The 16,737-nt window shown below is 31.8% G+C and overlaps 1 protein-coding gene across 1 annotated transcript; it reads right to left on the reverse strand.

Annotated features, from left to right (window-relative positions):
* Window positions 1-1,230: 1,230 nt before the first annotated feature.
* On the reverse strand, window positions 1,231-15,594 carry LOC148940164 (uncharacterized). Its single transcript, XM_089106086.1, has 2 exons — window positions 15,548-15,594; window positions 1,231-1,885 (listed from the first exon to the last, which is right to left on the reverse strand). The coding sequence occupies exons 1-2, from the start codon at window positions 15,592-15,594 to the stop codon at window positions 1,231-1,233; spliced, it is 702 nt and encodes a 233-aa protein (XP_088962212.1).
* Between the last annotated feature and the right edge of the window lie 1,143 nt (window positions 15,595-16,737).

Here is a 16,737-nt window from a genome sequence, read left to right on the forward strand (position 1 = left end):
GCAATTGTTTTCACTTTCGTTTTTTCAAATAGTTAGTTTTTTTTTGTCTAAAATTAATTTTTAATTATAACTAGTATTTTTTATAATTTTATATTTAATGTTTTTTTTTTTTTTGTTATAGAAATTAATTATAAGAATTAATTTATATATATATATAATTTTTTTAATTAAATAAAATGAAATATATTAAAAAAAAATTTTAAGTTTTTAAAAATATATTCCACGTATAATATTGTGTATTATTTTTTGAAAATGTGGGTAGAAAAAAAAAATATGTATATAATTACAAAATAAGATTTAGCAGCTATATCTGAACTCATTTGTAATAAGTGTTGGGTGTTAAGGTCACAATCTTCAGAAGGTTGAGATGAGTCATTATATAAGGCAGTCCACTCCCTTTTCAAGTTCCGTCAAGCTGATATGGAGCTGACACGGGGGTCAGAGGTCCCTGTCATTAAAAGATTCGCAGGCATTGGCTGGTCTTGTGTAGTTCTAGTAGCGAATTTGATAACTGAAGGTCTTGTAGCTTGCATTAGTACACCTTCGCTATATCGTGCCCTCTTTTCAGAAGGGGGGGTATTGCATGTGTCCACTTCCTTGAAAAAAAAATGCATTTTAGGTTTTGGAAAATAATTCAGTTTATGTTAGGCATTTAAAGTAGTACAAAAAATTTTTTTTTTTTTTCAATAGATATAATCACTTTTTTTTCAAAAAAACAACAAAAAATGTTAAATTATCATTTTAAAAAATCACACCGTAAATTTAAAACAATAATATAATTATAGGTTTTTTAAGCTCCTAAAAACAACATGCTTCTAAGTGTATAAGTATCCCTTAGTTCTAGTGTAAGTAAAGAATTTCTTCCTTAACTTAATGTCAATTTCTTTTTAATAATGCTAATATTTTTTACTCACCATAAAAAGGTTAGAATTATCCATTTTTTCTATTTAATTACAAAAAATGCTATCTCGAATATAAACGATTCGAAACTGATGGAGAATCAAATATGGAACCTGATTATATACAAAAAATAATAGGCGAGTAAAAAAGAAGAGACACCGGTTTTTTTTGAACTAAAAAAAAAAAGACATTGAACTTTGAAATTGCGTCGTTCCTAGAGTGTAAAGACCTATAGACCTGTTTGTACGCAAATGACCCTGGTAACCATACAATTACTTGAAAACCTAAACACATATCTATGCCTTCAGGCGTAAGTTTGCATTTAGGTTTTCAAGTAATTGGACGGTTACTACTGGCCTCTCGTCCATTTTCTCGCAAAATTTCCGACAAACTATTCATCCAAGCACTACCCAGCTGTCTTTCAATACGGGAATAAACTATTTGCGACATTGGCTTCACTCCAAGCACTCCGAAGAGTTCACACAATGTAGAATATCCACCTCCAGTGCTCATGGCTCCCCAAACGGCCTTCAAATTCAAGCAACCTTTTAAAATTGAGTCTTTTTTTGAGAAAGTAACCTGTTTACTTTCTGTACTAAAGCATGAAAGATATTCTTTTACACTTGTTACTGGACATTCTGGTTCATTTTTAATCCTCTTTTTCCAGTTACACTTTTTACATTTAACTTTCAGTTCAGTTTGCAGGCCTTTCTTTTCTAATTGTTTTATTATCAAATTTTCATATGATAGTCTACAACTAATCTTGTGTGTGAATACAGAAGCTACTTCACTGAGGAAATGTCTTAGATTTACAATGCAATTTCCATCTGAAATTCCAGATAAGTCAATATCGGTAAATGTTGCTGACCTATCGATACCAGAAGAACCTCCACCGCTTCCCAAATTCTGTGCTTCGTTTAGTTTAGGATTTACTGAAAGTTCTTCTGTAATTTCAGTATAGTCCAAGGTACTATTTCTGAGAGTCCTATGTACCAAACAGGTTTTTCTGATAATTCTATTCTACAGGGGCATTACACTCTTTCTTTGTCAAGAGATTTATGCAATTTCAAAGTTCAATGTCTTTTTTTAGTGATAAATCAAAAACCGGCATGTCTTGTTTCGCTGCTATGCAATTATTTTTTCTCAATTTACATCTTAGTGTTAACTGGGCAATGACTAAAGGAACATTTGAAGGTGGAGAAAAAAAGGGGTAATTAGCGATTGGATAATTTTAACAAGAATTTTTGAAAAAGGTAATTACTTCTTTAGTTTACGAGATTTGCGAATTTTTTGCGAAAAGATATTTGCGTAAAGGTATTGCGATGGTTAAGAATGCCTCAAGGGTAATTAAAGAATGGGATGCTTGCATCAGCAATACAAAGAATAAGCTCAGATACTTAATAGATTTGACGCTTACAAGAGACATTGCTAGAAAGTATTCAATAGCTTAATTGAAAAGAAACGATAGAATGACATTGTGACTTGACCTAGCTTTACCTCGCCGATGTGGTCTGTATAATACATAAGTAACGTTTGAAAAGTATTGTCAATATAAAAAGAAGCAATCGGAGATGTTTGATTAACCTTTGCAAAAAAAGGGTAATGGGATTTGTGAATTGGAGGAGATGCCATGATTATGTACTGTATAATACACAAGTGATGTTTTGGAGCGTATTGTCAATTTACCGAGAAAATGACTGAAAAGTGTTTTGAGGGAGATGGGTTGCATGGAGGGCTGAGTTGCATGAGAGTTCAGTTACAGGGGGTACAGTTACACGGGGGTTTCGGTTATACAGGGGTTCAGTTACAAGGGGGTTCAGTTGCACGGGGGTTGAGTTAAATGGGGATTGAGTTCCACGAGAGTACGAGAAAATGACTGAAAAGTGTTTTGAGAGAGATGTGTTGCATGGAGGGTTGAGTTGCATGAGAGTTCAGTTAAAGGAGGTACAGTTACACGGGGGTTTCGGTTATACAGGGGTTCAGTTACAAGAGGGTTCAGTTGCACGGGGGTTGAGTTAAATGGGGATTGAGTTCCACGAGAGTACGAGAAAATGACTGAAGTGTTTTGAGGGAGATGAGTTGCATGGAGGGTTGAGTTGGATGAGAGTTCAGTTAAAGGGGGTACAGTTACACGGGGGTTTCGGTTCTACAGGGGTTCAGTTACAAGGGTGTTAAGTTGCACGGGGGTTGAGTTAAATGGGGATTGAGTTCCACGAGAGTAGTGCTTTGTCATGGTTTAGCTTGTCACAGTTTTAAAAGAGCTTTACGGGGATTGAGAGACTCAGTTGCATAATTCCGTGTGATTTTTCTTTACTTGATGGTCATTAAAAACGAAATTTTTGTGTTAAATAAGTAGTTTTTGTATATTTTAAAAGAGCTTTAAGGGGTTTGAGAGACTCAGTTGCCTGATTCCGTGTGGTTTTTCTTCACTTGGTGGTCATTAAAAATGAAATTTTTGTGTTAAATAAGTGGTTTTTGTATCTTTTAAAAGAGCTTTACGGGGTTTGAGAGACTCAGTTGCCTAATTCCGTGTGGTTTTCCTTTACTTGATGGTCATTAAAAACGAAATTTTTGTGTTAAATCAGTAGTTTTTGTATCTTTTAAAAGAGCTTTACAGGGTTTGAGAGACTCAGTTGCCTGATTCCGTGTGGTTTTCCTTTACTTGATGGTCATTAAAAACTAAATTTTTGTGTTAAATAAGTAGTTTTTGTATCTTTTAAAAGAGCTTTAAGGGGTTTGAGAGACTCAGTTGCCTGATTCCGTGTGGTGGTTATACAGGTGTTCAGTTACAAGGGGGTTCAGTTGCACGGGGGTTGTTTTAAATGGGGATTGAGTTCCACGAGAGTACTAGAAAATGACTGAAAAGTGTTTTGAGGGATATGGGTTCCATGGAGGGTTGAGTTGCATGAGAGGTCAGTTAAAGGGGGTACAGTTACACGGGGGGTTCGGTTATACAGGGGTTCAGTTACACGTGGGTTCAGTTCCACGGGGGTGGAGTTAAATGTGGATTGAGTTCCACGAGAGTAGTGCTTTGTCGTGGTTTAGCTTGTCACAGTTTTAAAAGAGCTTTACGGGGATTGAGAGACTCAGTCGCCTAATTCCGTGTGATTTTTCTTTACTTGATGGTCATTAAAAACGAAATTTTTGTGTTAAATAAGTAATTTTGTATCTTTTAAAAGACCTTTAAGGGGTTTGAGAGACTCAGTTGCCTGATTCCGTGTGGTTTTTCTTCACTTGGTGGTCATTAAAAACGAAATTTTTGTGTTAAATAAGTAGTTTTTGTATCTTTTAAAAGAGCTTTACAGGGTTTGAGAGACTCCTGTTGCCTAATTCCGTGTGTTTTTCCTTTACTTGATGGTCATTAAAAACAAAATTTTTGTGTTAAATAAGTAGTTTATGTATCCATTAATAGAGCTTTACGGGGATCGAGAGACTCAATTGCCGTATTCTGTATGATTTTTCTTCTTTTCAGTAAAGACATTCGATATCCTAAAATTGTTTAATTCAAAATTTTTATAAACTTCGAAATTTTTCAACTTTATTTATTTTTTTCTTTTTGTACATAACTTAAAATGTCAAAATATGCTTACAGTTCTAACAATTGCGCTCTGTGATTGGTCAGAGACACGATTTGACTTTCCCACTGGTATTTTATGACCGGTTATTGACACTACCTAATCTATTGCATGTATTAAATCAGTATTTTTTTCGCAGTGGAACGATAAACACATAAGTCATATATATAAAAAAAAAGTGAAGATGGATCTTTCTAATAAATTTTTTTTACATAAAAAGGTTATTGTAGAATTTAATTCTGACAAATAGAAGTATTTAAACTTTGAAACAAGTACAGGTGGTTGCACTATTGTAAATGTATTACTGTATTGTCGTGACAGTAAGGAATTAAATTTCTTTGGAATACCGAAAAAATTCAACTCTTATCTTGGTGGTTATGCGAGATTGAGATCTCCAGAGATGATTGCACTCAAAGAGAATGCCAACATAAAAATAATCATTGATGATAGAGGAAAACTCCTTGCTACTGTTGCAGGTAACACATTACCTACTGATACATCCAATCATCACCTTTCGGGTATTAGCATTCAACGGAAGATCAATAAAAGAAAGGCCTACTCTTCTACTAATATCGTAAACCATATCTTGTCTACGTGCCGAAACTGTTACCTGTGTAAAAATGTGATAATAGACAGTGAAATTGCCAGAAAAATAAAAAGGGCATTGTCAGAAAATATCACGATGGAATATAAAGATGAATCGATGAAAAACAAAGCACCAGCAAACGTTACTGCCATTGATCAAACAGTCATTGAACCAAATAATACCAAAGACGAAAAGCATATTGAGCCTGTTGATGAGAAACCAGTAAAAATTGTGTATGACTCAAAATGGAATAATGATTATTCTACTGATTGCGAACTAAGAGAAAACAATAGCTATAATATCAAGAGAGAACATGGTGAACTATTTTATGGAACAGATTCAAAATGTTCAAAGTTAATCATTGATATTAATAATGTATCGTAATATATTTTTGTATTAATATTCTACATAGCATTATTTCATTAAAAACATATTATGCATTGCATTGTTATTTGTTCGTTATTTTTAGAGTAAGCTACCATATTGAACGATTAAAATGTCTAATAAAACGTCGGAGATGTAAGAAAAGGAATTTGCATACATCTATTGTCAGACACATGGGAACAAATTCTTTCTTGAATTCGCCTCCTGGATAAATAAAAAAAGACATTTCATTCAAGAAATTATGACGAAACTCTAAGTAAGCAACAAACTCTTTCTTGAAGTCACCTCATGGATACACAATGCAGAAATTTCATTTAAGAAATTATCAAAAATTGTAAATAAGTAGCAAATTCTTTCAAAAATATGTTAATGCGTTTAAGCAATAAATATTTTTAAGCTTAACCCATCTTTATTCTTCAGAATAGTTTTAATCATTTCATTAAATTATGAAGAAATTGTAAGTAAGTAACAACAGCTTTCTTGAATTCGCTTCCTGGACACAATACAGATATTTAATTCAAAAAATCATAATAAAATCGCAAGTAAGTAATAAAGTCTTTATTGTTTTCACCTATTGGATTCACAATACTGAAATTTCTTTCAAGAAATTATGAAGGAATTGTAAATAGGTCACACGCATGTTAACTCATTGATACACAATTAATAAATTTAATTTAATAAATTATCAAAAATTTTAAGTAAGTAGAATATTCTTTATTGAATTCGACTCCTTTGTAAATAGAAAATACATTTAATTAAAGAAATTATTAAAAAATTGTAAGTAAGTAGCAAATTCTTTATTGAATTCAACTGCTGAATAAACAAAAAAGACATTACGTTCGAGAAATTATGACAAAATTCCAAGTAAGTAACAAACTCTTTATTGTTTTCATGACTTAGATACACGTTGTATAAAATTAATTAAAGAAATTATTAAAGAATTATAATTAATTAACAATTTATTTATTTAATTAAAATATTGTATAAAAAATACGTAAATTTAATTTAATAAATTAATAAAAAAAAAAATTTCTTTATTTAATTAAAATCTTTTATACACAATACGTAAATTTAATTAAATAAATTATTAAAATATTTTTAAGTAAGTAACAAACTCTTTTTGTTTTCACCTCTTGGATATACATTACAGATACTTCATTCAAGAAATTATGAAAAAACCGCAACTAAGTAACTTTATTTTCACTTTATAAAAAACAATTTTAAATTATCTACTCTATTTATAAATTTAATTAAATATTTTTGTAAAAATATTAAAATTAATTAACAATTTCTTTCTTGAAGTCAACTCATGGATACACAATACGGAAATTTCATTCAAGAATTTCATGACTTAGATACACGATGTAGAAATTTGATTCAAGAAATTTTAAAAAAATTCTCAGTAAGTAACAATTTCTTTCTTGAAGTCATCTCTTGGATACACAATGCGGAAATTTCATTCAAGAAATTATGAAAATATTTGTAAGTAAGTAACAAACTCTTTATTTATTTCACCTCTTTGATATAAAGTACAGATACTTCATTCAAGAAATTGTGAAAAAATCGAAAGTAAGTTACTTTTTTTTCTCTTTATCAAAATATTTTTTCACTTATATATATTATGTAGAAATTTAATTAAAGAAATTATTGAAAAATTCTCAGTAATTAACAATTTCTTTCTTGAAGTCAACTCTTGGATACGCAATACGGAAATTTGATTCAAGAAATTATGAAAATATTGTAACTAAGTAGCGAATTCTTTCTTGAATTTACCTGTTGGACAAACAAAAAAGACATTTCGTTCAAGAAATTATGACAAAATTCTAAGTAAGTAGCAAACTATTTATTGTTTTCACAATTTAGATATAAGACGTAGAAATTTAATTCAAAAAATTATGGAAAAATTATCAGTCTAAGTAGAAAATTATTTATTGAATTAACATGTTGGATAAACAAAAAAACATTTCGTTAAAGAAATTATGACAAAATTCTAAGTAAGTAACAAACTTTATTGTTCTCACGAGTTAGATATACGACGTAGAAATTAAATTCAAGAAATTATGAAAAAATTCTCAGTCTAAGTAGCAAATTCCTTCTTGAATTCACCTGTTGGATAAACAAAAAAAAACAAAAAAGACATTTAGTTAAAGAAATTATGAAAAAATTATAAATAAGTAACAAACTTTATTGTTTTCAAGAGTTAGATATACGATGTAGAAATTAAATTCATGAAATTATGAAAAAATTCTCAGTAAGTAACCATTTCTTTCTTGAAGTCAACTTTTGGATACACAATACGGAAATTTCATTCAAAAAATTATGAAAATATTTGTAAGTAAGTAACAAACTCTTTATTAATTTCACCTATTGGATATACAGTACAGATACTTCATTCAAGAAATTATGAAAAATCGCAAGTAAGTAGCTTTTTTCTCTTTATCACAAACAATTTTCACTTAGCTACGCCATGTAGAAATTTAATTCAAGAAAATATGAAAAAATTCTCAGTAAGTAACAATATCTTTCTTGAAGTCAACTCTTGGATACACACAATACGGAAATTTCATTCAAGAAATTATAAAAAATATTTGTAAGTAACAAGCTCTTTATTGATTTCACCTCTTGAATATACAGTACAGATACTTCATTCAAGAAACGTGATAAACACGTTTCTTGAATGAAGTATCTGTACTGTATATTCAAGAGGTGAAATCAATAAAGAGCTTGTTACTTACTTACAAATATTTTTTTATAATTTCTTGAATGAAATTTCCGTATTGTGTGTATCCAAGATTTGACTTCAAGAAAGAAATTGTTACTTACTGAGATTTTTTTCATAATATCTTGAATTAAATTTCTACATCGTGTAGCTAAGTGAAAATTGTTTGTGATAAATAGAAAAAAAAGCTACTTACTTGAGATTTTTTCATAGTTTCTTGAATGAAGTATCTGTACTGTATATCCAATAGGTGAAATTAATAAAGAGTGTGTTACTTACTTACAAATATTTTCATAATTTTTTGAATGAAATTTCCGTATTGTGTATCCAAAAGTTGACTTCATGAAAGAAATGGTTACTTAATGAGAATTTTTTCATAATTTCATGAATTTAATTTCTACATCGTATATCTAACTCTTGAAAACAATAAAGTTTGTTACTTACTTAGAATTTTGTCATAATTTCTTGAACGAAATGTCTTTTTTTTTTTTTTGTTTATCCAACAGGTGAATTCAAGAAAGAATTTTCTACTTAGACTGAGAATTTTTTCATAATTTCTTTAATTAAATTTCTACGTCGTATATCTAACTCGTGAAAACAATAAAGAGTTTGTTACTTAATTAGAATTTTGTAATAATTTCTTGAACGAAATGTCTTTTTTGTTTGTCCAACAGGTAAATTCAAGAAAGAATTCGCTACTTAGTTACAATTTTTTCATAATTTCTTGAATGAAATTTCCGTATTGCGTATCCAAGAGTTGACTTCAAGAAAGAAATTGTTACTTACTGATAATTTTTAAATAATTTCTTGAATTAAATTTCTACATCATTTAGCTAAGTGAAAATTGTTTGTTATAAAGATAAAAAAAAGTTAATTACTTGCGATTTTTTCATAATTTCTTGAATGAAGTATCTTTACTGTATATCCAAGAGGTGAAGTCAATAAAGAGTTTGTTACTTACTTACAAATATTTTCATAATTTCTTGAATGAAATTTCCGTATTGTGTATCCAAGAGATGACTTCAAGAAAGAAATTGTTACTTGCTGAGAATTTTTTTATAATTTCTTGAATCAAATTTCTACATCGTGTATCTAAGTCATGAAATTCTTGAATGAAATTTCCGTATTGTGTATCCATGAGTTGACTTCAAGAAAAAAATTGTTACTTACTGAGAATTTTTTCCTAATTTCTTGAATTAATTTCTACATCGTGTAGCTAAGTGAAAATTGTTTGTGATAAAGAGAAAAAAAAAAGTTAATTACATGCGATTTTTTCATAATTTCTTGAATGAAGTATCTGTACTGTATATCCAAGAGGTGAAAACAAAAAGAGTTTGTTACTTACTTACAAATATTTTCATAATTTCTTGAATGAAATTTCCGTATTGTGTATCTATGAGTTGACTTCAAGAAAGAAATTTTTTTTTTTCATAATTTCTTAAATGAAATTTCCGTATTGTGTATCCAAGAGTTGACTTCACGAAAGAAATTGTTACTTACTGAGAATTTTTTCATAATTTCTTGAATTAAATTTCTACATCGTGTATCTAAGTCATGAAAATAATAAAGAGTTTGTTACTTACTTGGAATTTTGTCATAATTTCTCGAACGAAATGTCTTTTTTGTTTATCCAGCAGGGGAATTCAAGAAAGAATTTGCTACTTACTTACAATTTTTTCATAATTTCTTTAATGAACTGTCTTTTTTATTTACCCAGGAGGCGAATTCAAGAAAGAATTTGCTACTTACTTAAAATTTTTGATAATTTCTTAAATGAAATTTCTGCATTGTGTATCCATGAGGTAACATGAGTGTGTTACCTATTTACAATTCCTTCATAATTTCTTTAATGAAATTTCAGTATTGTGTATCCAATAGGTGAAAACAATAAAGACTTTATTACTTACTTGCGATTTTATTATGATTTCTTGAATTAAATATCTGTATTGTGTCCAGGAAGCGAATTCAAGAAAGCTATTGTTACTTACTTACAATTTCTTCATAATTTAATGAAATGATTAAAACTATTCTAAAGAATAAAAACGGGTTAAGCTTAAAGATATTTATTGCTTAAACGTATTAACATATTTTTGAAAGAATTTGCTACTTACTTACAATTTTTCATAATTTCTTAAATGAAATTTCTGCATTGTGTATCCATGAGGTAACTTCAAGAAAAAGTTTGTTGCTTACTTAGAGTTTCGTCATAATTTCTTGAATGAAATGTCTTTTTTTATTTATCCAGGAGGCGAATTCAAGAAAGAATTTGTTCCCATGTGTCTGACAATAGATGTATGCAAATTCCTTTTCTTGCATCTCCAACGTTTTATTAGACATTCTAAAGGTTTGACACGCTAGCTTACTCTAAAAATAATGAACAAGCAAAAATTTAATGCATAATATATTTTTAGTTAAATAATTCAATGTATAATATTAATAAAAAAATATATTTTGATACACTATTAATATAAATGATCAACCTTTGACATTTAGAATCTGCTCCATAAAATAGTTCACCATGTTCTCTCTTGATATTATAGCTATTGTTTTCTCTTAGTTCGCAATCAGTAGAATAATCATTATTCCATTTTGAGTCATACACAATTTTTACTGGTGTCTCATCAACAGGCTCAATATGCTTTTCGTCTTTGGTGTTATTTGATTCAATGACTGTTTGAGCAATGGCAGTAACGTTTGCTGGTGCTTTGTTTTTCATCGAGTCATCTTTATATTCCATCGTGATATTTTCTGACAATGCCCTTTTTATTTTTCTGGCAATTTCACTGTCTATTATCACATTTTTACACAGGTAACAGTTTCGGCATGTAGACAAGATATGGTTTACGATATTAGTAGAAGAGTAGGCCTTTCTTTTATTGATCTTCCGTTGAATGCTAATACCCGAAAGGTGACGATTGGATGTATCAGTAGGTAATGCGTTACCTGCAACAGTAGCAAGGAGTTGTCCTCTATCATCAACGATTATTTTTATGTTGGCATTCTCTTTGAGTGCAATCATCTCTGGAGATCTCAATCTCGCATAACCACCAACATAAGATTTGAATTTTTTCGGTATTCCAAAAAAATCTAATTCCTTACTGTCATGACAATGCATGCATACATTTCCAATATTGCTACCACCTGTACTTGTTTCAAAGTTTAAATACTTCTCTTTGTCAGCATTCAATTCTACAATAAACTTGTTATGTAAACACACTTTATTAAAATGCTCCATATTCACTTTTTTTTTTTAAAGATATGACTTATGTGTTTATCGGTCCACTGAGTAAAAAACACTGATTTAATACATGGAATAGATTAGGTAGTGTGAATAACCGGTCATAGAATACCAGTGGGAAAGTCACATCGTGTTTCTGACCAATCACAGAGCGCAATTGTTAGAACTGTAAGAATATTTTGACATTTTAAGTTATTTACAAAAAGAAAAAAATTAATAAAGTTGAAAAATTTCGAAGTTTAAAAAAAGTTTGAATTAAACACTTTTAGGATATCAAATGTCTTTACAGAAAAGAAGAAAAATCACACGGAATCCGGCAATTGAGTCTCTCAATCCCTGTCAAGCTCTTTTAAAAGATACAAAAACTACTTATTTAACACAAAAATTTCGTTTTTAATAACCATCAAGTAAAGGAAAACCACACGGAATTAGGCAACAGGAGTCTCTCAAACCCTGTAAAGCTCTTTTAAAAGATACAAAAACTACTTATTTAAAACAAAAATTTCGTTTTTAATGACCACCAATTGAACAAAAACCACACGGAATCAGGCAACTGAGTCTCTCAAACCCCTTAAAGCTCTTTTAAAAGATACAAAAACTACTTATTTAACACAAAAATTTCGTTTTTAATGACCATCAAGTAAAGAAAAATCACACGTAATTATGCAACTGACTCTCTCAATCCCCGTAAAGCTCTTTTAAAACTGTGACAAGCTAAACCACGACAAAGCACTACTCTCGTGGAACTCAATCCCCATTTAACTCAACCCCCGTGCAACTGGACCCCCGTGTAACTGAACCACTGTATAACCCAAACACCCGTGTAACTGTACCCCCTTTAACTGAACTCTCATGCAACTCAACCCTCCATGCAACCCATCTCCCTCAAAACACTTTTCAGTCATTTTCTCGTACTCTAGTGGACCTCAATCCCCATTTAACTAGGCCCCCGAGCAACTGACCCCCCTTGTAACTGAACCTCTGTATAACCACCACACGGAATCAGGCAACTGAGTCTCTCAAACCCCTAAAACCTCTTTTAAAAGATACAAAAACTACTGATTTATCAGAAAAATTTCGTTTTTAATGACCATTAAGTAAAGGAAAACCACACGGAATTAGGCAACTGAGTCTCTCAAACCCTGTACAGCTCTTTTAAAAGATAAAAAACTAATTATTTAACACAAAAATTTCGATTTTAATTACCACCAAGTGAAGAAAAACCACACGAAATCAGACAACTGAGTCTCTCAAACTCCTTAAACCTCTTTTAAAAGATACAAGAACTACTGAGTAATCACAAAAATTTCATTTTTAATGACCTTTAAGTAAAGTAAAACCACACGGAATTAGGCAACTGAGTCTCTCAAACCTTGTAAAGCTCCTTTAAAAGATAAAAAAACAACTTATTTAACACAAAAATTTCGCTTTTAATGACCACCAAGTGAAGAAAAACCACATGGAATCAGGCAACTGAGTCTCTCAAACCCCTTAAAGCTCTTTTAAAAGATACAAAAACTACTTATTTAACACAAAAATTTCGTTTTTAATGACCATCAAGTAAAGAAAAATCACACGGAATTATGCAACTGACTCTCTCAATCCCCGTAAAGCTCTTTTAAAACTGTGACAAGCTAAACCACGACAAAGCACTACTCTCGTGGAACTCAATCCCCATTTAACTCAACCCCCGTTCAACTGAACACGATTGTAACTGAACCCATGGATAACCGCCCCCCCCGGGTAACTGTACCCCCTTTCACTGAACTTTCATGCAACTCAACCCTCCAAGCAACCAAGCGCCCTCAAAACATTTTTCAGTAATTTTCTCGTACTCTAGTGTACCACCATCCCAATGTAACTCCACCCCCGTGCAACTGAACCCTCTTGTAACTGAACCCCTGTATAACCGAAACCCCCGTGTAACTGTACCTCCTTTAACTGAACTCTCATCCAACTCAACCCTCCATGCAACCCATCTCCCTCAAAACACTTTTCAGTCATTTTCTCGTACTCTCGTGGAACTCAATCCCCGTGCAACTGAACCCTCTTGTAACTGAACCCCTGTATAACCGAAACCCCCGTGTAACTGTACCCCCTTTAACTGAACTCTCATGCAACTCAACCCTCCATGCAACCCATCTCCCTCAAAACACTTTTCAGTCATTTTCTCGTTAAATTGACAATACGCTCCAAAACATCACTTGTGTATTATACAGTACATAATCATGGCATCTCCTCTAATTCACAAATCCCATTACCCTTTTTTTTTGCAAAGGTTAATCAAACATCTCCGATTGCTTCTTTTTAAATTGACAATACTTTTCAAACGTTACTTATGTATTATACCGACCCCATCGGCGAGGTAAAGCTAGGTCAAGTCACAATGTCATTCTATCGTTACTTTTCAATTAAGCTTTTGAATACTTTCTAGAAATGTCTCTTGTAAGCGTCAAATTTATTAAGTATCTGAGCTTATTCTTTGTATTGCTGATGCAAGCACCCGATTCTTTAATTACCCGTGAGGCATTCCTAACCATCGCAATATCTTTAAGAAAATATCTTTTCGCAAAAAATTTGAAAATCTCGTAAACTAAAGAAGTAATTCCGTTTTTCAAAAATTTTGGTTCGAATTATCCAATCACTAATTACCCCTTTTTTTCTCCACCTTCAAATATTCCTTTAGTCATTGCCCAGTTAACACTAAGATGTAAATTGAGAAAAAATAATTGCATAGCAGCGAAAACAAGACATGCTGGTTTTGATTTATCACTAAAAAAAGACAATGAACTTTGAAATTGCATAAATCTCTTGACAAAGAAAGAGTGTAATGCCCCTGTAGAATATAATTATCAGAAAAACCTGTTTGGTACATAGGACTCTCAGAAATAGTACCTTGGACTATACTAATTTCAGATGAGGTTGAAAAATCATCTTTTTGTTCTCCAAGCTGTACCTTCCTAAAAATAAAAAATGAAACATAAAAAGGAATGCTGGTTGATAAACCCATCATTCACAACATATATACACATAAGGGAAGTAATTATTGATGTATTGGAAACACTACTACTACTAACAACTCACCGCAGCACTAAGTCACCTGAGGCCAACACAGCTACACACGCCCCCAATCCATCTTATTCTATTCAAAGCCCCCTTTTTACACCCTCCTTGGAAGTTCCCATTTCCCTTGAATCTTTCTTTATGACATCATTCCACTCCAACCACAGACGACCTGCTTTCCGTTTAGCTCTAGGTGGTTGACCGAAAAGAAAAAATCTTCAGCAGTCTGTTATCTCTCATCCGCACAACGTGCCCTAGCCATCTCAAACTTTCTCTCATTATAGTCTTAGAAAGGGGGATTGGACCACACTGGGACAAATCCGGATTGACTATTCCCTCTTAATTTATTAACATGTCAATACAACATTTTTATTATCATGCTGTCTAGCTGCATCTTCCAGATCCTCGGCAATTTTATCCAAGGTCTCCACTTCACACCTCCTGAGTTAATATTTTATGCTTTCTCCACTTTCATTACATTTTTATTTTCATATGATCCATTGGAAGTGCTCTGTTTTATACAGCTCATAAGGATAGACATAACTTTACAAATCTCAGGGATAGATTATTGTTTTTTCCCTTTAGAAACTACTATAAAAAAAAGCCGAAGTAAAGCTTATTTCATATCATTATATACCAGAACTCCCGTGTTAAGGCCCTGGGATGTCGTCTTCACAGCTTCACAGGAGTGATAGCTGGAAACCAGGTTCTAGAAAGGCCCCCTCCCCCCCCGCCTCGCCCAAAAAACAAAGCTAAAAAACGTTCAAGCAAGTTTGCTTCCTCTCTTGGATATCCTGGAGGCAAGTAGTTAATCTTCCTCCAAATCATAAAACATCCTTTCACCTGAAACAGAAATTTTTATTGTTTGTGTAGAGCTGGTAACATTTTTCTGCATCCTCCTCCATAAAATTACCTTGTACGTGCCTGGGAAGCCTAATGTGAATTTTTCTCCTAACCATTGTACATATAAAACAAGTGTTTTTCCATAAATTTTATATTGACGGGGACGTAAACCCAGAACCTATCGGAAGTAATTTTAAAAGCTTCTGGACTGGATATTAGTATATGTAATATTTACTTACCGGTATTTTAAATTCAGCCACCTTCTGTTTATATTTTTCTTCCTCATGGCTCAAAGGTCTTTTTGACAGTTTCTATCCGAAAGTCATAATGATATACAGAACAGAGTCCAATCAGAATTGCGGGCTTTCTTCCTATTGGCTGACGAAATAACGCTACCAAGCGGGAAACAATGGGAAAATAAAGTAAAAATCGAGCAATTTTTTTATTTGTATTATTTTGCTTTTGTATTTAATTTAAATTGTGATAGACATCAGACACTTTCTGTAATCATTGTAGATTATAAAATCTGCATACTGTCCAAAATTCTAGCCTTTGGAGCAGATTTCATGTCTTATAGCAAGAAAATAATGAAAACTAAAAATTATTTTTTACACAAAAAAAAAATAAAAATTAATAATTCTGCAACTAACATTTTTTTTTTAAATACCAGTAGAATCAACCGCAAAAATATCTACTTTCATTTCCCATCTTCTAAATTTTTATTCAACAAACTAAAATAACTTGTTTTCTTTTTTTCGACAAAAGTTAACAAATATATTGAACAAGTGAAACCAACATTATTTTAATTTCTAACTCGGGAGTCTTCAAAAAAAAAATCAGCGCAAAATAGCTTATATCGCAGCAGTTATTCCCAATTTCCTACCATAGGGAAAATAGCATTAACCACTAATAAAGACGATTAGCTTTAAGGCAACATTTAGTTTTTAAACATAATGGGCAAATGGGAGGGTGGGTGTGCGAGGAGGATTAATTGCCTCCAACCACTTTTGGCTATTAAAAAGGGCACCAACTCTTTCTATTTTCAATCGAATGAGGCCTTTTCGAAGTTCCTACAACACCTCCTTCGATACGAAGTGCCCTGGTCTAGGCCTTTCGATTTCCAATCGAATGAGCCCTTTTTGATTTTCTACGTCAACACTTTCTATAAACACCTTATATGCCCCCAGGGCATAAATTACAAACCTTAAGGGCTGTGAGGGGGGTCGTCATCCTCAAAGACCTAATTTCTAGAACTTTGAACTACGTTAAACAAAATGGCTATTTCAAAATTTTGATTGGATGTGTTTGGGGGAATGGTTGGTGTGAGAGGGGCATTAGTTGCTCTCCCATCACTTTCAACTATTAAAAAAGGCACTAGCCGTTTCAATTTCCAATCGAATAGGCCTTTTTGAAATTTCTACAATAAAGC

This window comes from Artemia sp. Qi Xiang Cuo, chromosome 20 (genome assembly GCF_049724085.1).
Source record: "Artemia sp. Qi Xiang Cuo chromosome 20, ASM4972408v1, whole genome shotgun sequence".
Lineage (NCBI taxonomy): Eukaryota > Metazoa > Arthropoda > Branchiopoda > Anostraca > Artemiidae > Artemia > Artemia sp. Qi Xiang Cuo.

Coding starts and splice junctions, on each gene's coding strand:
- LOC148940164 (XM_089106086.1), bottom strand. CDS start 15,594: ATGAGGAAGAAAAATATAAACAGAAGGTGGCTGAATTTAAAATACCG. Junction 1,886..15,547: donor TGGCTGAATTTAAAATACCG/GTAAGTAAATAT, acceptor TTTGGTACATAG/GACTCTCAGAAATAGTACCT.